The 22,280-nt window shown below is 43.9% G+C and overlaps 1 protein-coding gene across 1 annotated transcript in view; it reads right to left on the bottom strand.

Annotated features, from left to right (window-relative positions):
* GNPAT (glyceronephosphate O-acyltransferase) overlaps positions 1 to 22,280 on the bottom strand; it is a 118,669-nt gene that overhangs the window by 81,351 nt on the left and 15,038 nt on the right. Inside the window, exons 2-4 of the mRNA XM_088457434.1 lie at positions 3,664 to 3,855; positions 625 to 801; positions 344 to 473 (exon numbers count right to left, since the gene is read on the bottom strand). Coding sequence (XP_088313560.1) covers positions 344 to 473; positions 625 to 801; positions 3,664 to 3,855 — 499 coding nt within the window. The remainder of the gene's footprint in view (positions 1 to 343; positions 474 to 624; positions 802 to 3,663; positions 3,856 to 22,280) is intronic.

Genomic DNA, 22,280 nt, shown 5'->3' with positions numbered 1-22,280 from the left:
ACTGTACCATATCCTGCGTACATTACTCCTCAAATTAGAGAGCACTGTGACTTCTAAATTGATTTGTTATAGTATTTACCGGATCAATTAAAACCATCTATTATCCCTGTGTGCTTAATATTATTAGATCTACATATACATATTGATTGTCACATTAGCAACCTATAGAATTACACAAACTAGCGCAGGCACTATAACTGTATATATTATCATTGTCTGTAGGAGATCTGGGATTATCTCCATAGTGCCAGCAGCTACCATTATCCTATACCAACCAACAAGTGCAAGTTTCGCATCAACTTCATACAATATAGTTAAAGCAGTTTGGTAAGTAAATACTTGCCCATTCCAGCAGCAATGACGGGAAGTGCCAGGTCATAAGTATACAATATATATGACATCATCAGGAAGTCAATGTAGCTCCGATGACTGGGCAGCAGTGCAACTGGATGTTCTTGAATAGCTTGAGCCAACTATCGGAATAATTAGAAATATGCAATAAGAGGTTATCCAGTCAGCTTAAGATATAACTTCAAAAAGTGATCAGATAACATTTTTATATTGAGTATCTTTTTATTAACCCTGTGTCACAGAACATTAAACCTGGTGCCTGGCAGGACTTACCCATTGTATGCCCTCCTCATTGACACAAACTTTTTCGAAAAGTGTTTTGAAAACTTTGCTCAGGGTGAGGGCAAACATTCGAATAGCTGCAAGATTTAAATTTTGTCCCATTTCATCAAGGATCACAGTGGCTTGATCCTGAATATGCTCAGTGGGTTCTCCAGATTCCAAACTAATCTGCAGAAAAAGGGATACAAAGGTAAATAGATGTCAGGGATAGAGTAAAGCCTGACATGTATAGTACATTATTTCAATTTTGTCTATTGAGATGTTGTCCAGTACTACTGCTCACTGGATCAACATCACCTGGTTTGACAAATCAACATTTTTGCTGCAATATAATGTCAGAGTTTGATGTAAACAACATGAAACCATCCTGTCTTGTGTCCATAGTCTAGGCTGGTGGGTAATGGTTTGGGTAAGGTTTTCGTGGCACACATTATGCCTCTTAGTAATAAATGAGCATTATTAAATGCCACAGCTCATCTGAGTATTTTTTCTCACCCATCCATCCCTTTATGGCTACCGTCTACCCATCTTCTGATGGCCAATACCAGCAGGACAGTATGTCATATCGCAAATGACACGTCATTACTTTAGGATGTGTGGAGCAGGAGATTCTCAGCATGAGTGTTTTACAGCACCTGCATGCTACCATGTCAGCATGGACAAGTAATCACCATTAGTTTGTCACAGCCCTTGAGTATTCATCGATGTTGCCCATTGTTTTTTGGGCTTGTATTGCGTTTTCTTGTTTGCATTGAGAATTCAACTCATTTTTCAAACAAAACAATCATGCTGGTTATTGGACTGCTTAATTCCCGATTTGTTGAGCCCAGTGGTGGAGCTAGTCAGTTGATGGATCTTTTCATTACTATATGCTATTTTATTAGGATTACAGCTGAAACATTATTTTTACTGCTGCTATAAGTTTTCTGTGTTCTAAGTGTGTTTCTTAGTTTTGTCCTTCACTAATGTCACATGGGCCCTGTTTGGGCCAATTAGTCTCAATGGCAGTATTTCTACACTCCATACTGTAGCACAGGTATATTCCTTACTGACTAACACATTTTATAAGATCCATAGGTGGTTCTAATTATTTCACTTGCGATTCTGTGAGGAGACCTGGAGGTTCCCTGAGGATAACTGGGAAACACTGCTCTATGAGGTATAAAGACAATGGCCCAAATGTAATGGGATGCGAGTTTACAAAATGTGTGAGTTTAGCAGTAATCTCTCACACTTTTTAAACTTGGGCTATGGAATAGAGGGCCTGATTCGAAGCCACTCGCGCTGTGCATTAGCAAGCGGCCCGATGTTCTGTGTACGCGCATGCTTCGTTCTGCGCGTGCGCGAACTACACACTGTGATCGCAACCATCTCGCTCGCCCAGCAAAGGCAGCCCTGGGTAATGAGTGACAGGAGAGGCCGTTTGTGGGTGGTAACAGGGGCAGGACACTAATAACGGGGGGTTGGAGATGCGAACGCAGACGTGCCTGAGTGTTTCAACTCCGTTTTAGAGGCGTGCATAATTCACAGGCAGCGTCATAGTACACGTCGCTTGCCTTTTTTTTACACTAATTTCCTCGCAATGCTTGCGGTAGTATAAAGCTACCTCAAGAACTGCGTTAGCATCCGATGGTGCTCGATGTACCAATGTTTTAATACACTTCCTGGAGATGACGTGTTGCTGGTGGGCGGCTCTGCCTGTGCAATTGGGCGTACGCATACACAAAGTGGCCACTCGCTAAGACATGGTGGGCATGCTTATGCCTTGGCGAGCGATCGCTTCCCGTGGCATCACTTTGACAAATTTGCATACGCATCTAGCGAGCGGACGCAGACAGCGGACGGGTCTGAATCAGGCCCAGAGTCCGAATATATGCAAACTCTCATGATTTTGGACTCAAAAAACTCTCACGATTTAAAAACTCTCATCCCATTTTGAAGATAAGTCTCACATCGTTGGAGTTTTTACTGCTAAAATCTCACATTTTCTAAACTCTCATCCTATTACATATGGCCTTATGTTTGTACACCTAGGGGTATATTTACTATAGCTTCTAAAAGTTGTGGTGTTGCCCATAGCAACCAATCAGATTCTAGCTAACATTCCTCTATTGCATTCTAGAAAATTATAGACTCTTAACTGGTTGCTATGGGCAACATCACCACTTGTCTGTTTTAGAAGTAAAGTAGATCTACCCCCTATTTTTTGTATTGACATTGATAAAGGTCTGATCACAGACTGACACATCAAATTCAAAGTCAAAGGGACCGATTCAGAGACACACGCAATGCCAATGTTTCACACTCAATGCCAATGCACTGCCGGTGAATAGATGCCGTGTGCATGCGCACGGCATCTATTCAGAGAGAGGGGAGAGCTTGGGGGCAGCCCAACATGTCCCTAAGTGCGTCATAAAGACACGCCCATTTTATCGTGGCCACATCCCCTTTGTGGACTCGTGCTCGCCTTCGAGGTGCGCTCCAGTGCCCTTTCTACAGTCTGGTGCCCTGCCCCGTTCCTATAACAAACACTACGCCCTTGTTAAAATTTGTTTAGATGCGAAAATCCAATTACCATAAGGGGAGATGCGACTTAATTGTGGTCAACTCAGTATCGCTAGTAGATGCATAAGCTTTTAATGGTGCATGCGCAGCACGAAAACATGCAAGAGCGGTGTGCGTTTTAACTTCAATATGGAGTGTTCCATTCTCTTACTTTTTATATAGAATATTTATACATTAGCAGAGATGGCAAACTTTGCTTAGTATCAAACAGATGTTAATCTTTAGATTGTATATGCAGCAATAAATTCCGTAAAACTATTTCCCCCAACATTTATTCAGGCACATCAGTCCCTGACCATAGTAGTAAGAAGGCAATTAACTTTCCTGTTTGTCTGTGTGGGAGAAAAGCAAAACACCTGCAAGAAAGCCATAAAACACAGCAAGAGCATACCCAATCCATGCTGACAGCAAACTGGAATGGAACGCGTGATCCCTGACATACTCAGCACTTATCCAAAAGCTCACCTCTTTGATAACATACTGTAGCTGGTCAGACTGTAACACCATGGTTTTTAGGTTACTTGGTTTGCATGGAATAAGGCTCTTGTAGGTCACTGGTGAAAAGCATTTCATGGCATATCGTAAGTCACACGTCTGACGTCGTTCCTCAAGTATATCTTCAAACACCCCTCGTTTTTTGCTGCTGAATTCCTTCAGCTGTAACAACATGAATAGTAATTTTATCAATAAACAGCAAATACAAGGCAGCAACATATGATCAGCAAGGTGCATATCCCTCCCCGTAAAGAAAACAGAATACATGTCTGTTTTGTGACTTGTTAATCAATGGAAAGCATGCCTTTATATCAGAAACTACCATGGGGTGGACAAAATCAGCGTGATGGTATAACCTACCTTAGATAATTTTTCTTCGAGGTCCATAGGGTCCACAGAATCTACCTTGGAGTATGTAGTTGGAGAGATCCATTGCACCAAACAGCTACAGCTTTGAAGCTCCCAGCATGCACTGGTCCTCCTCCCTATATACCCCGTCTTCAGCTACAGGCAGTTTGTAAACAAGCCTAATGGCAAATGACGGAAAGTGGAAAAGGAAGCACAATGTACCCAAGAAACTCTCAAAATACGAAGAGGGAATCAGTGATACAAAAAAAAGTAGAGATGTGCGCCGACTCCCGTGTTTTGGATTGGTTTTGCCAAAACCACACATCCGTGTTTTGTTTTCGTGTTTTGGATTTTTTCTTGTTCCTACAGTATTAATAACCTCAATAACATTTATTTCCATTAGTTTCCAGTCAATTTTGACCACCTCACAATATTGATTTTCTCATCTAGTTAAAGGGCCAATAGGTTTCATCCAGCTTGCTGGCGATTGATATAATTATTAATAGAGTTGAGGACTGTGCAAAGATGATGGTTAGGACACCCTTGAGGATTGAAGAATTGATAGTTGATCGTTGGTGCAGCCCCTGGCTGTAAAATTGATAATAAATTAATTAAAAACAATTAATTGGTGCAGCCCCGGGCTGAATAATTAATAATATTTTAATTTAAAAAGTAAAAAAATAACAATTCATTGTGTGCTGCCCCTGGCTGAATAATTAATAAAAATAAATTCATTGGTGCAGCCCCTGGCTGTAAAATTGATAATAAATTAATTTTAAAAAAATCATTGGTTCCTAAACCAACCATAACATTAATTTAAAATGTCAGGCAATGCCCCAACCAGCACATAATGGAAAGGAAAAAGGTGCAAGATGGTATAGTCCCACCCTTATGTTGTATAGGAAACAGAACATTCACAGTTTAACAAACCAATAATTTCAGTGACAAGGACTGCCAATTGTGGCTGAAATGATTGGTTTGTTTGGACCCTCATAGAACAAGCTGCCAATATGGTGCATTGGACATGGAAATGAAAATGATCCCATACACAAACTGGCTTTACATTACAACTTGTCGTCGTCCTCGTCATCCCCATCAGTGTGTACATTCTCTTCTTCACACAAAATTAATTCGTCCCCGCTGGAATCCACCATAGGCACCTCTGTAATTTTTTTTATGTAATTGTTGGAAGAGGTCTTCCTTGTGGAACTTGTAATTCATTTTAATGAACATCATCTTTTCCACATTTTGAGGAAGTAACCTCCTACGCCGATCACTGGCAAGGTTGCCAGCTGCACTGAAAACTCTTTTGGAGTACACACTGGAGGGTGAGCAACTTAAGAAATGCAAAGCCAGTTTGTGTATGGGCCTCCAAATTGCCTCTTTTTCCTGCCAGTACTGAAAAGGACTGTCTGACATGCCTATTAGGATGTTATCTCTGAAATAGTCCTCCACCATTCTGTGAATGGAGACTGTATCACACATTGGGGCTTATTAAGACCCGCTCACTGCCGCAGGCAGCTCGCAGGGTCTGTGGGCGTGTTTTTTTTTTTTTTTTTTTAGTCTGGCCGCTCGCAAAACTGTGGGAGACTTCAGCTTGTACAAGTGGGCAGGAGGTAGTCGCGATAATCGCGGCGAGACCCTGTGGTAGTCTGTGGTCTCGGCTACCGCAAGGCCGAGTGAACTTCCTGCTCTAATAGAGCAGGAAGTCCACTACTGACATCAGTAGTGAGGTCAGTAGGGCCTTCCACAAACGGCAGGCGTTCTTAAGGGAACACCTGCATTTGTGCAGCCTGCCTACAAAACGGGGCGAGCTGTCACACACCATCGACAGCCGCCCCGTCCTGTAGCGAGCCCCGTAGCGACTGAGCTGCAGTCGCTGGACAGGGTTCGCGCATGCGCAGTGGGGTAACATCGAGCCGCACGCGAGCGGCTCTGAATCAGGCCCATAGTCACGGCAGAAGGCATGTCACTAGTAGGCAGTTTTCTCAGGCCTGACCAGATGTAATTTTTTGGTGAACGATCTGCATGACCAGCAGGCAATCTGTAAGGAAAATTTAATTTTTTCCTGGCAGCTGCAGAAACTGAAGGAGGAGATGATGGCATTTCACGTGCGGCTGCAACTGACAATTTTTTTTATCAATAGCTCTTTGCATAGTTTTAGATTTCGGTCTGTTGGAAAAAAAAAACTCACAAGGAAGGACTTAAACCTAGGATCCAGAATGGTCGCCAAAATATATTTTTCAGATTTCAATAGATTGACGACTCTTGGATCCTGCTGAAGTGAATCAAGGGCTTGATCCATCAGTCCGACATACCTTGCACAATCGCTCTGTTTCACCAGCTGTTTTGCAAAAGTCTGATGCATTCCCCCTCCACGGCCTATGTCATAGGCCTGTCACGGCCAGGGTTTCTCGGCATGGTAGCCACCGGGTATTACCTGTGAGGTCGTTATGGCAGGGGGGGGGGGGTCTCTGGCAGCGGTGCTGGTGTTTGGCGAGGGGCATTGGCTGCGCGTGGTTCTGTGTGGGCACATTGTCACTAGGCCTGGCGAGGTCTGGCGCTGTTTCTGTTCCGTTGGCATGGGCGCCGCCATCTTGCCTGCGGCCATGTGATTCCAGCTGTCCAATCCTGGTAGGTCATGTGCTCATTCCAGCCAGTCGCAGCGCGGCACTGAGTATTTAGGCAGGTCCAGAGCCTTCCTTCCCTGGCCAGTGCAACGTGTTTCTCAGCTGAGGCTGATAGAGAGTACCTGTGCCTTACCTGGCTGGCTGTTACGCTACTAAGCCTGAACCTTGCCTGCTCCAACCTGCTGGATTTACCCTGCACCCTCCACATACCTTTACCTGCCTGAGTACCTGAACCTGCTGTTCCCTGCACCTTGCCTCCCTTCACTCCCAGCTGGAATTCATTATCACAGCCTACATTTGTTACAGCTCATCATTCCTGCATTCAGTTACAGCTCATCATATCTGCACTCCGTTACAGCTCACCATATTTGATTACTGGACAGTTCCTGCCTGTCACTTTCTGGACATTTCCCATTAACCCAACTACAGTTATGAAGTGCACTTTAGTGCTATACCTGGACTTTTTATTTGCCATTCCCATGTCTTCAAAGTCACTTATTAAAAACTTTTTCATTTAAGTCTGCTTCTGTGTCTGCTCCTATCACCACCCCGGGTCCACAACAAATTCAGAACCTCACAAGGCCGTTGTATAGCCCTGGATGGCCTTTTGCTGTTCCTCCATCCGCTGAAGCATATAGGAGGGTAGAATTCAACAGAGTTACTACCTCTTGCTTCAGCTGATGGCAGGGCAGTACCTGTTGGTTATGCAATCTTCAACAAGCGTTTGCCGAATGTCTAAAATGTCCGGATATTTTGTGGGCCACCGAGAGCATCTCCTGCACGCCCCTGTCATTTTTAAAATAATGTTGCACCACCAAATTAATTGTGTGATCAAAACATGGGACGTGTTAGAATTCACCCACATCACTTAGCAATGATTTCCCTGAGTTTTTCTAATAGATTCTCAGCGGTATGCCTCTTAGTGAAACCAGTTATACAAAGAGTGGCCTACCTCTGTATCAGCTGTCTTTTGGTAGATGTATTGCCTACAACAGTAGCAGCAACATCTACCCAGTGGGCTGTCACAGTCATGTAATCCTTAGTTTGCCCTGTCCCACTTGTCCACATATCAGTGGTCAAGTGGACAGTGGGTACAACGGCATTTCTGAGGACATTAATAAGGATTTTTTTAATGTCCTTGTACAGATTTGGAATTGCTCTTCTAGCGAAGTGGAATCTAGAAGGGAACTGGTAGCGAGGACACAGGACCTCAGTTAACTGTTGAAAACCCACTGCACTAATGGCAGATATTGGAAGCACATCTAATACCAGCATAGCTGTTATGGCGTCAGTAATCCGCTGTGCAACTGGGTGATTGTTGTAATACTTTTTTGCCCTTGCAAACGATTGTTTGACAGTTATTTATTTTTTGGAAGATACACTACAAGTAGTCTTCCTCCTGGTCCCATTCTGGGATGAAGATCCACTCACAGCAACAGCAGCAGCAACAGGTATAGTCATGAAGGATCCTTCTGACGAATCACGGATAGGAGAGGAGTCAATCATGCTTCAAATAACAACATTGGATGCAGCAGGTCTACTCCCGATGACAAATGAGGATGTTGATGATGCAGGTGTTGGAGATCGACGGCTCTTGGATTCCACAGAGAGGGAGCAAGTAGGTGATACTGGACGTGTTATGTTTTGAGTTTTGGAACTTGGCGACATACACTTTGATATTTGATGAATGCGTTCCAAGTGACATAACAAGGAGGAGGTTCCTAGGTGATTTAGGTCCCTCCCTCTACTCACTCTTGCTTGGCAACGGTTACATATGGCTTGACAAACATCTTTTGCCCCAGCATGACAACAATGGGCTTTGGCTTTTTCAATCCATGGGCAACAGCTGTTGCATTACTTACACAAAGGACATCCTCGGCATCAACATCCTCATCATCCTTAGGGCCTTCAACTACCAAAATATCCTCCGCCTCCATGTGCAATTCCAAAGCATCCTCAATAACTATGTCTGCAAGATGTTGACTGCCCTTCCCCACATTTAGAGGGCACACAAATGTTGGAACTTGGAGGATCCTCCAGTACACTAGTATTTAGATCTGTCTCACATATGGCAACCGCGGACACACTTGCACTCTCCTCGGGGATTTGCGATTTCGATTTCTCAGGGGACACAGTTGGTTTTTCCGGAGCGGTCTTACTCTTCTTAACTTTCAATTTTTTAATGGTACCACCACCACCACTACTACTACTACTACAAGCAGAACCAGCAGTCATCATAAATAAAGGCCAAGCCTTATCCTTTCCTTGCCACTTCGTGTAGTGAAAGGGCTATTGCCAATTTTTTGTTTATCTAAAGGCAACTTGCCTTTCGTTTTTTTTTTTCTTTACTACAGTAAAAGTAGCTTTACAATATCCATGGCGTGACTTAAGTCCTGGGGCATGGGCCTTCATAGGAGGACAAGGAAGTTGACAGACTTGCATTATCATGACGACTGCTGGCGGCAGCTACAACATGTGGTTCTTGGCCTTGCTCTCCAGTCATGTGAGCCCTCCATATTTTCTGCGGTCTTGAAGCAGTGTCACAAGCACCAATAGTGCAGCCAAGGTGCAGTTGCAAAACTCACACACGTGCAGTTGTGCAGACACAGAACAAAATTAGAGCAAAAAAAAAATACACTATTTTTTTTTTCGGGTCCACAACTTGGGCCCAGAGCACCGATTGATGATGACTGGAGTCGGACAGCACTACGTTGCAACTTGCGTTGCTGGCTGTATCTTGTGCGGCTAAGCCTAACTTGCACACAGAACAAGATTAGAGCAAAAAAAAATACACTATTTGTTTTGTTTTTTTGGGGGGGTCCACAACTTGGGCCCAGAGCACAGATTGATGATGACTGGGGTTGGGCAGCACTAGGTTGCGTGGCTGTATCTTGCTAAGCACACACACAGAAAAAAAATAAAAAGAGACAATGTATATTTTTTGGGGGTCCACAACTTTGGCCCAGATGGACGCAGCAGACAGCACAGCACCAGCCCAGATGAACGCAGCAGACAGCACAGCACCAGCCCAAATGGATCAACACCAGCCCAGATGGACACAGCAGACAGAATAGCAGTGACAGCACCAGATGGATCAGCAGTGCACCAGCCCAGGACACAGCAGACAGCACCTCTCCCAGCCCTACACTACCCACCCCCCTCCCTGTTCAGTCTCCACAGCCGAAGTGAAATGGCGTCTGCCGCGTGGTCCCTTATATACAACATAGAGACAAAAGCTCATGAGGCAAAAGATTTTCGACTCTATGGTTTTGCCTTGGCTTGAGATCCGGGACCGGCAGAGGAACTGAACGCACGTTCGGTTCTCGCCCCGGATCTCAAAATTCAGGTGGGTTTGGATCTCCAAGATCCGAACCCGCTCATCTCTAAAAAAAAAGAAAAGAACATATCCCATCTGAGGCCAGGTGCGTCAGGGTGGGTGCTCTGTGGACCCTTTGGACCTCGAAGAAAAAGGAGTTATCTAAGGTATGTTAGAATCTACCTTGGGGACATCCTAAAGCAGTTCCCTTAAGGGTGGGGACGCTCCTGAGCTGAGAGGAGAACCGCCACCCAAAGGAAGTATCCTGGGAGGTTAAAATATCAAATGCATAGAATTTGCTAAACGTATTGACGGAAGACCAAGTGGCTGCCTTGCACAGCTGTTCAGCCGAGGCACCATGTCTAACCGCCCACGACGGTCCGACATACCAAGTAGAATGTGCAGTCATCCTGTTAGGAACAGGGAGATCAGCCTGTATATAGACTTGAGCAATAGCCGTATGCAGCCAAAGTCTGTTTGTTAGCTGGCCATCCTCGTTTGTGAAACCCATATAACACAAAGAGCAAAACTGATTTCCTGATGGAGCTGGTATGATCCACATAGATACGGAGAGCTCGAACAACATCCAAGGAAGCTTCACCTGTAGACAGGTTTGAAGACTGAAAAGCCAGGACTGCAATTTCCTAATACTACCTTCGGAAGGTAACCCGCCTTAGTACGAAGGACAGCTCTATATGGAGAGCGACATGACAGTGCTGCCGAGTCAGAAACTCTACAAGCTGTGGAGATAGCGAGGAGAAAAAGTGTCTTCGCTGTCAACCATCTTAAGTCCACGTTCTCCAAGGGTTCAAAGGAGGGAGCTTGCAGCGGATAAATCCCATGGTGCCACCGGAGGGACATTTTTACGTATTTTAGAAAATTGCTTAATATTATTTTGGAATAAACCAATTCTTTATATATATATATATATATATATATATATATATATACACACACACACACACAGTCAGGTGCATAAATATTGGGACATTGACAGAATTTTCAAATTTTGGCCTCTACTCACCACCACAATGGCTTTGAAATGAAACAAACAAGATGTGCTTTAACTGCAGACTTTCAGATTTAATTTGAGGGTAATTACATCCAAATCAGGTGAACGGTGTAGGAATTACAACGGTTTCTATATGTGCCTCCCACTTTTTAAGGGGCCAAAAGTAATGGGACTATCAACTCAAAAGCTATTTCATGGACAGGTGTGGGCTATTTCCTCATTATTTCATTATCAATTAAGCAGGTAAAAGGTCTGGAGTTGATTCTAGGTGTGACATTTGCATCTGGAATCAGTTGCTGTCGACTCTCAATATGAGATCCAAAGAGCTGTCACTATCAGTGAAGCAAGCCATCATTAGGCTGAAAAATCAAAACAAACCCATCAGAGAGATAGCAAAAACATTAGGTGTGGCCAAATAAACTGTTTGGAACATTCTTAAAAAGAATGCACCGGAGAGCTCAGCAACACCAAAAGACCAAGAAGACCACGGAAAACAACTGTGGTGGATGACAAAATAATTATTTCCCTGGTGAAGAAAAACCCCTTCACAACAGTTGGCCAAATCAAGAACACTCTCCAGGAGGTAGGTGTATACTGTATGTGTCAAAGTCAACAATCAAGAGAATACTTTACAAGAGTGAATATAGAGGGTTCACCACAAGATGTAAACCATTGGTGAGCCTCAAAAACAGGAAGACCAGATTAGAGTTTACCAAACAACATCTAAAAAAGCCATTACAACATCCTATGGACAGATGAGACAAAGATCAACTTGTACCAGAGTGATGGGAAGAGAAGAGTATGGAGAAGGAAAGGAACTGCTCATGATCCAAAACATACCACCTCATCAGTGAAGCATGGTGGTGGTAGTGTCATGGCGTGGGTATGTATGGCTGCCAATGGAACTGGTTCCCTTGTATTTATTGATGATGTGACTGCTGACAAAAGCAGCAGAATGAATTCTGAAGTGTTTCGGGCAATATTATATGCTCATATTCAGTCAAATGCTTCAGAACTCATTGGACAGCGCTTCACAGTGCAGATAGACAATGACCCGAAGCATACTGCAAAAGCAACCAAAGAGGTTTTTAAGGCTAAAAAGTGGAATGTTATGCAATGGCCAAGTCAATCCCCTGACCTGAATCCGATTGAGCAATCATTTCACTTGATGAAGACAAAAGTGAAGGGAAAATGCCCCAAGAACAAGCAGGAACTGAAGACATTTGCAGTAGAGGCCTGGCAGAGCATCACCAGGGATGAAACCCAGCGTCTGGTGATGTATTTGCATTCCAGACTTCAGGCTGTAATTTGTTGCAAATCCTTTGCAGGCAAGTATTAAAAAGTGAAAGTTAGATTTAGGATTGTTTAGTTTTTCCCATTACTTTTGGCCCCTTAAAAAGTGGGAGGCACATATAGAAACCATTGTAATTCCTACACCGTTCACCTGATTTGGATGTAATTACCCTCAAATTAAATCTGAAGGTCTGCAGTTAAAGCACATCTTGTTTGTTTCATTTCAAAGCCATTGTGGTGGTGAATAGAGGCCAAAATATGAAAATTCTGTCAATGTCCCAATATTTATGCACCTGACTGTGTATATGTGTGTATATATATATATATATATATATATATATATATATATATATAATCCTTTTCTGTGGATAGACATGTCAGATCGGTGAACCAATGTCTCCTGGGCCCAGGTAGGAGCTATTAGTAATAACCTGCCGCCTTCCTGCTTGAACTTTCTGACGACTCTTGGGAGGAGTACTGTTCGACTCAGAAGTTAAGGTAAATCATAAAAGTAAAAGCCTGGGACTGCCTAAGCAGTCCCATTGTTAAACAGGTGCGTCTAGATACTTGCCGCGTACCAAACAAAAAAAATTAATGCCTGTGGCTGGAGGCGAGGTATATAGAGAGGAGAACCAGTGCATGCTGGGAGCTTCAAAACTGTAGCTGTTTGGTGCAATGGATTTCTCCAACTACATACCCCAAGGTATATTCTGTGGACCCTATAGAAGAAAAACAAATTTTATTAGATTTATTGTAGAAAGAGTGCACCACACAGTGTTCTTTTCTTACATATCTTAATACCTTCATGTTTAGAATTTCCTTTGTTCTCTATACATATAGAACAGCATCACCCACATTGACAGAAATCTTTCTAACAGCCTCAGAAATGGATAAGGCTGTACAACAAATAGACGTGCGGTGCACTAGCGCACGGAGGGGGGGTTTCTAAGTACCCAGAAACCCCCCCCTGACCAACCAATATTTTTTTTTATTCAGAGATGGAGACAGCCTTGTCTCCATCTCTGCACCATCCCCGGTCCCCACGATCGGCTGCGCGGCGCTGCCCGGCCAGGCCCCTGCCAGTTCAGATGTCAGCGCTTCCGCGTCAGGTGGCTTTCATACCACCTGACGCAGAAGCGCTGACAGCTGAATCGGCAGTGGACGGGCTGTGCGCCATGCACACAGCCCTCCCAGAGGGAGCTAGACAGAGGGAAGCATTGCCGGAGCCGGGCTCCACCATCCGGCTCACGGACGGAGGCGGGCACAGGAGCGGGGATTCGGGTAAGTGTTTTTTTTTTGTTTGTGTATTTTTCATTGTATATGTAAGGGGCACTGCTGAGGGGAGGCACTACTGGAGGGCACTATATTGGGGGCACCACTAGTCACTGGCACTGCTGGGGGTCACTGCTGGGGGGAGGCACTACTGGGGGCACTGGCACTGCTGGGGGGTACTAAATAAGGGGCACTGCATAGGGGGGAATACTACTGGGGGTACAATATAAGTGGCACTGCATATGGGGGACCACTACTGGGGGCTCTGGCACTGCTGGGGGGGCAGTACTGAGGCACTATATAAGGGGCACTGCATGGGGGGGGACCACCACATAAGGCACTGCATAGGTGGGTCTACTACTGGGGGCAGTATATAAGGGGCACTGCATAGGGAGAGGACTACTATTGGGGGCACTATATAAGGGGCACTACATAGGGAGGACTACTTCTGGGGGCCTCTGTCGCGCGCACCTACTTATATATGTGAGTGTGTGTGTAGACATCTATGATGGAAACCCCTCCCTGAGAATCCTGCGTTTGCCCCTGCGGTGCATATAGAATACTTCATTATGTTCACACTTATGAATAGCTGTATCTTACACACTGTATCTGCAAAGTTTCTCTTATGTCCAACCATATAGTATTGAAGTAAAAGAACCAATATTTAGGTCTGTTATACATTTATTACAGGGGAGTGTGTAAAGCACCACATCTGAATAATGTCCATTATTCAGTCCATGTTAAGTTATTGGCTGTATGGAACATTGCAGCAAGTGTCCCAAGATACAGTATTATTAGGTCTCAAGTTTAACATTAGATATATGTTTTCTTTAGGCTTTTTTTTTTTAATTTGAAGGATCAATACAGAAAAACTTCAGGTACTACTAATCCATGTCAAACTGCAGCTGTCATAAGGTTTTACTAAACCTCAATTAAAGAAACTGCTTGAAAACCGACTGCTTTATTTAACTAATCAAGTCAGAAATAAAAAAAAATAAAAAAATAAAAAAAACTTTGCTAGATAAATAAAATATTGTATTATTTGTTTTTTGTTATTTTCAATCAACTTGGGACCAAAATGAGCAGACCTGAGGGCAGGACCAGAGCAAGTGCCAGAAGTTAGCCCCCAAAGCTCCACTCAGGAGTCAGTAGACAAGCTGCCAAGTCCACAGAATCAAACCCCACCAGAAGAGCTATCCAGAGAGGCCCACACAAAAGAGATGTCCAGCAGGATGGGGCAGAAGTCATGGCGGACCTGCTCCGGGAGAACGCCAGGGCTGAAGGACAGAGTGGGACCCAGATCCAGGACAGATGGGGCACCACCGGTGCAACAGGTGATAAAATAAAGGCTGGTGAGAGAACCGAAAAGATCGCAGGCGGCCACAGAAGCACAGGAGAAACAGGCATGCGTCTTGCTCCTGGCCCAGTTAGGCCACGCCCCGAGCTAATAAACTTTTTAAATATGTACTGTATAATTATGTTGAAGTTATAGGTTGTATATAGAACAGATTATCTATTTATTTATTCTTCACTCAACCATGACATATATGATATATTATTATCTTTCAGTAGTCAAAAACTTACTCTTCAGAGATAGACAATATTCATACTATGTTCCAATGGTCTAGTGCTTATTGTGCACCCCTGGTCTAGCTGCTAGTAAAACAGTGATTGCCATATTCCTGGAATACACCCAATTATTGAAATCTGCAATTTTTCAACTTATGAAATCTTAAAAATTCATAATGTATGGGTAACAGTGGATAGCCACTGTTAGGACTAATACCAATCTGCTATCCTCCCAGAACTAAAAATAAAATAATTTAAATTTAATAGTCTACAAAGATTACTTTACACATTACAGTCCTGATTCAGAGATGAAGGCAAACCTTATTTATGGTTTGCGTACATCTCCAATGGCGGAGGGCTGCGCATGCTCAGGACCCGTCCTGCGAGATTGCTTGCAGTGCCCCCAAACCTGCAATATGTTAATTGTTCTGGAGCTGGAAGGGGGTGGCAACGGGGGCAGGTTTACAAAACAGAGGCGTGTCATCCCCATTTTCTAGACCTGCCAGGGCCAGGATCTACGTTTTCCGACAAAGACTTCCTGGCCCCAGTTGAGCAGTTCTGTTACCCATTCTGAGTAAGCTTAATCTGATGGACGATGACTGCAGCCACCGATGGTCGCAATGGTGATCCCATGCTGCATCTTCAGACGCAGCACTCGGATCTGTAATGCTGGCAGGGGGCGTCTTTTGTCATCATACGCCTCCTGCTGCATTAGTATATGTTACTATCGCTGGCGCATCCAAAGAATGTGACCCTGAAACAGGCCCTAAGTTTTTTTTCCATGAAGAGGTTTTTAGCTGCTGAATATTTATCACCTCTATACATTCAGATATCAATAAAGTTATGCAAAGCACAGTGGTCAAAAGCATACTTGTAGGTTATTTGCACCTGAAAAAAATGGAACCTATTGTGTGTGGGTAGGTTTGAGAAACTAGATTAAAGCTACAAAGAACATGTGACTGATTTAATTAAAGCAATGTGTAATATGGTGATGTTATATACGCAAATGATAAAATATAATAATGATAATAATGTAATTTATATAGTACTTTACTAATAGGACTTAAAGTGCTTTATATAGAAAAAAAAAATTGTTTGCGCAGGTGAACATTTTTGTTACATTTTTACTGGATGTTGCGATTTCCTAACGTTAAGATGTGTTGTACGATTTCCCTTGAAACTCTCTATACAATTTGGTCAAATGGTGTACAATTTGTACATACGATACCGGTGTGTCATTTCCGATTGCAAATCGTTAACGATGGATCATTTACTGCCAAAAACCTCACAATGAATCTGCTGAAATCTGAATAGGGAAGGGCTTATCTAGGGGGTATAAAAAGCAGCATCCATTTTAGATTTGTGCACACTCTGCTTAGTGACTAGTGAGGCTTGGTTTTATACCCTGCTGAACGCTGTACTTTGCTAGTGTGTTCTGCTTTGTTTTAGGACTTGCCTTTACAAAGTGTGTGTATTTTGCTTTCGATCGTCTGATGATGGATTCCTATCGCCATAAGCTTCTGCTAGCCTATGGCTATCTGAGGCTGAAAGGTGAAGGAGCTGAAGAGAGAAGGAGTCGTGCTGGACGAAGGAGTGGCTGACGAGGAGGGAGACTCGCTTCCATATGCCCCTGCTGATGGAGATTAGGGAGAACAACCCGGGCGATTATCGCAACTACCTGCGTATGGATGGCACCACCTTCCAGGAGTTGTTGTGTCTAGTGACCCCCTATATCCAGAGGCAGGACACCAGCATGAGGAGGGCCCTCCCGGCTGAGGAGAGGCTCATTGAGACGCTGAGGTACCTGGCTACAGGGAGGTCGTTTGAAGACCTGAAGTTTGGGACCCTCATTTGCACCCTGGCGTTGGGAAGCACCATCCCAGACACCTGTGATGCCATTGTGAAAGTCCTGAAGTTCCACTACTTCAAGGTGAGTAAAAACACAACACTTTTTTTTTTAAATGTAGCAACCAACATTGCTGTATTTAACATTTTAAATATTGAAACAGCTTAACCAACCTGTTTTTTAGTGTTTGACAAAACCAACATGGTTTATATATTATAAAAACTAAAATATCAACCATTTTTTTTCTGCCCATTAGATAGCCGGCTGCATGGTATACGGTGTGTCAGATGACTGATTGAACAGGGCAAGAAGCACATGGCACAAGTGCAGATTGAGTCCCCGGCAAACATCAATCTGTATTTGTGCCATGCACTTAATCACCCTGTCCTAACCGCATCATCTGCACCGCATACCATGCAGCGGGTATTGGAAGAGAAAAAACTGTCTGATACTGTAACATTAATGTAAAGTTTAAAAGTTAACAAATTGGGAAGACTCATCCTCTGCCAACATGGCTCAGTATAGAACCTCAGAAGATGAGGATGTGGAGGGTTAGGATGTTTCAGGAGTAATGTAAGTGGTAGGCAGTGTGGCGAGGGATGGGATTGGCCCCATTCTTCCTGTGGCCTGGTAGGTTGGTGGTGGGTATGAATGGGATGCCGTATACCCATGGACCATATGGGCCGCGGACGGGTGTAGAGGCTCTTTGGTCACCCTTGATGTGCTTGTTAGCTGTTTCATTTTACCCTGCATAATCACATTGTATATGATCCGTTCTGCATGGAGTTGGTGTTCTTCCTCCATGATACTACTCGCAACATGGGATCCCAGACTGTCATACTATCGGGTGGTTTAGCAAGGGTTTGTTTAACCTGCTGCAAGAGTGGATCAGGGTTGGGCTGGCTTCTGCGTGGAGTTCTTCGTGCTCGTCGCGGAGGCTGAGGCACTTCTGCTCCACTTTCTGGAGGCTGCGATAACTGTGGGCTAGTACTTCACTCCAAGTCAGGCGTAGCAGACTGTAGGAGGAGAGAGAGAAAATATTAATATACAGTAAATTATATTTTTTATTTATTCTAGTTTCCAACAACAGTGGAGGACTGGAAAACCATTGGTGATGAATTTGAAAGCCGGTGGAATTTCCCTAATTGCGGAGGAGCAATCGATGGGAAACACATATGCATTACCCCGCCTGCCCATAGTGGCTCCTTTTATTTCAATTAGGGCTTTCACAGTGTTGTTCTGATGGCGGTGGTAAATGTTGATGTGGGGAAAAATGGCCATGCTTCCTATGGTGGATCCTTCAAGCAAACGGAATTTTATGACAGACTCTAAAATTGCCATCAACAGCGGTTACGAAGCACGGCCTGAACTATGTGTTTGTGGCAGACAAGGCATTTGCTCTCCATGAGCATTCATTGAAGCCATATGGACAAAAGGCCTGATTCAGAGCCGCTCGTAAGCAGCCTCTCATTCGCTCCGAGTGATGTTTGCCCAACTGCATACGGATCGTTATACGCATGCGCGAACCAGTCAGTGCGGTCGAAATTCATGTGATCGCAAAATAGCGAATGCCTGATAATTTGAGTGACAGAATGAGGCGTATGTGGGTGGTAACAGGGGAAGGTGCTTGAAAACGGGGAGTGGAGATCAGAACGCAGGCGTGCTTAAAGGTCAAAACTGGTGTTTTATGGGTGTGCATAATTAAAACAGCAGCGTCATTGACCACGTCACTGGGTTGTTTTATAGCCAGAACTGCTCGCAAGATTGTGGTAGCAAAAACCAACCACAAGAATAGCGAGCAGTTCATACGCTGGTCGATGTACTCGATTAATCTAATAAATAGCGGACATGACGTAGGATGCGAGCGGCCAGGGGGTGTAGTTTCCAAAAAACGACTGCAAGTTTTGTTCGCTCGTTCAGACCTAGAGGCGTGAACAGACCGCAAAGAGCGAACGGTTCATTTGAATAGCCACCCCTATTTTCTGGATGAGCGAGCGCTAATTGCGTCCGGCTCTGAATCAGGCCCAAAGAGGACTGACCAAAGAGAAATGCATTTTCAATTATCGCCTATCCAGGGCCCAGCGCATAGTTGAAAATGCGTTTGGAATTATGTGCAGTCGGTTTCGGATATTCCATACGGCTATAAACCTTTGGATGTACAAAATAGATTCTGTGGTCATGGCCTGCTGTGTTCTGCACAATTTCTGGCGAAAAAGATGTTTGATACAACAGTGGACAATGTGGATGACCATCGATGACCTGGAGCAACCACACAAGGGTGTCCAAATGCCCTGTCGCCACAACCACAGTGAGGGAGACACTAGCGAGTGTGCGGGCAAAGCAGAGCAATACCTGGCCTACTTTAATCGAGCGGGGCAGTACCATGGCAGGAGGACAGTATCTGCTAAAAACCTTTACAAAGACATTATTTACTTACTAGATCTATATTGGTGGGTGGCTCACTCCTGGAGTTCGCCAAAGACTCCTCCTCGTGGACCGTGTCCACTAATAGACTTCTAGAGGTTCACTGGGGCTCTACTTCATGGAGGAACTCCAGAAGATGATAGTACCATAAGGTGCAATTGTAGAGGTTATCTACCCCCGCTCCAGATGCACGTGACTCGCTTTCCGTCCTCCTCTCATTCACATAAACGGTACTCAGGTTCTGGATCCGCAGTTTCACCCACTTGGGGCATGCCTCATCATGGTATCTGAGGCTGAAGGTCACCATGTCGTCTATAGCAGCTGCCTTTTTTCGTTTACTGTAGTCCCTTGTTTTCACGCGCCAAAGGCACTCATGGACCTATACAGCTCCAGGAACCCTGCAATAAACTGGCGCTCCCTTACGCTTGTCATTTCTGCGGAAATAAAATACAAAAACTGCTTTAATATATATGTTAAACTATTGGAATATTCTAAAATGTTACGGTTTAACAGTTTATTTTTTTATGTATATCCCGTTTTTTTTTTTTTATGTTGATAGTTGAGTTTTTTAAAATGTCTGATGTTTTTAATAAAAATAGAAAAATATATTCAAAAATTGATCTGAGTACATTAATCTGCAGCAATGAGGGACCATTATATCTATACATTGCGTTGGCAGGGGAATAGGCATTGTTGGCACAGTGGTATAAACAATGGTGGCACAGTGGTATAAACAATGGTGTGCCAGGGGAATAAGCATTGGTGGCACAGTGGTATAAACAATGGTGTACCAGGGGGATAAACCTTGGTGGCACAGTGGTATAAACAATGGTGTGACAGGGGAATAAGCATTGGTGGCAGTGTGGTATAAACAATGGTGTGCCAGGGGAATAAGCATTGGTGGCACAGTGGTATAAACAATGGTGTTCCAGGGGGAGAAGCATTGGTGGCACAGTGGTATAAACAATGGTGTGCCAGAGGGATAAGCATTGGTGGCACAGTGGTGTACAATGAGTTTGTATAGTACAGTATATACTCACTTGCCACTGCTCACAGACGATGTACACCATGCTGCTGTCTCTTCTCTGTTGCGTCGTCTGTCACAAAATGGAGGAGGGGAGTGGCCAGGGATTGCAATACCTTGTACATCGGATTGTAAATCAAGCAAAACAGCATACGATGTGTGTCACATCGTACACGTTAGGTCGTAATCTTACAGTTTTTCCATAAGATCTACGATGCAGATTTACACGGTCGTAATCGTACAAATACCGCACACAATTGGTCGTTACGATTGATCTAAAATCGGCCATATTGTGCAAAAAAAAAAAAAAATCGCACTTTGTATGAGCCGCTTGAGAAATAAATTGTTTACTTTTAACTGCTTTTGGGAATCCTGTGTTTACACCTGCGCAGACATATTTTTTTCTATATTTCTGCTAATGAGGGTTTAGACAGGACCCCTCACGTGTCAGAGGCAAGTATTCACACAGGGCAGCTTTTATCTATAAAGCTTCATATTTACAGATACGAAATTACCTTAGGTATTATTAGTGTACAGAAAAGAGAGCTACGAAGTCACTGGGGATTTAGCGATTCAGGTTTGGACCCCTGGAGCTAGAGATTAGTGCTGAAGAATGTACAAAGCTTGGGGCCTGACTGTTTCTTCTCATGCAGTCCAGAGGCACAGGTCAATGTAATTATGCAAGAATATAGATACTGGTGCACAGAGGCGCCAATCACTGGAGCTGAGACAGGTGTAGACTGACAAAACTGGAAAAGTTCAAAGGAACCAGCACACACAGTGTGCTGTATAGTAGTACTGGAGACTTAAGCTGGTACTAGAGTAAAGCGCTGTATAGAAATACTAGAGGCTTGAACGGAACCAGCACAATGTGCTGTATAGTAGTACTGGAGACTTAAGCTGGTACTAGCGTAAAGTGCTGTACAGAAATACTAGAGGCTTGAAAGGAATCAGCAGAGTGTGCTGTAGAGCAGTGTTGGAGGTTTGAGCTGGTACAAGCACAGACTGCAGGTTGAAGGTGTAGAAGCCAGGTGACTGGAACAATGCAGGAATGAAAAGACACAAGGAGCCAGGGTACTAGTATCTGAAATAGAAGTTGTTCTGACAAAGGTCATAACACAAATCCAAGTTTAAGTAGGGTGCCCGCAGTGCTGGTAGGCTGAGCGGATCAGGTGACTACATTTGCTGGCACCCAGTTGGAGAACTTAATCATGTGTTTGCATTCAAGATGGTAGTACCAGGATAACGGGAATCACCAGGCGGGAACACCATTCAGCACTGCATATGGATGAACGCGGGTGTGGTACAAGAGATAGACAGTAATTAGATAGACACCAGATGTTACAGACAATAGTTAGACAGGGAAAAAAGTTTGACACAGACAAAAGTCAGACATGTAAAAAGTTAGACAAGTACAAAAGGTCGACAGGGTTAAAAGTTCGACATGAAAATGATCAACACAAAAATGGTAATTTTTTTTTTCTTTTTAGCGCCAATCTTCACCCTAACCCTCCCCTTGGTGTTTAACCCTAACCGTCAGGGTATGTGCCTAACCGTTGGGGTAACTGCCTAACCCCCCAAAAAATAAAAAAATGCGTCGACCATTTTTGTGTCGATCATTTTTACATCGAACTTTTGACCCTGTCAACCTCTTGTACCTATCGACCTTTTTACATGTCTAACTTTAGTGTGTCTGACTTTTATCCTTTTCCAACTATTGACTGTAAAATCTGGTGCAGTGATCGCGGTGAGTGAGAAAATATGTGGGTCCCTGGGACCCTCCACTTTAAAAAAATGGGGTCCTACCTGACCATTTCTGGGTCCCATCATAATTTATGCTTTAGAGCTCCCCA

This window comes from Taudactylus pleione, unplaced genomic scaffold (assembly GCF_031769625.1).
Source record: "Taudactylus pleione unplaced genomic scaffold, aTauple2 ptg000760l, whole genome shotgun sequence".
NCBI classification, from domain to species: Eukaryota; Metazoa; Chordata; class Amphibia; order Anura; family Myobatrachidae; genus Taudactylus; species Taudactylus pleione.
Note: the sequence above shows the minus strand (reverse complement) of the source record. Positions and strands in the feature narration are given on the sequence as shown.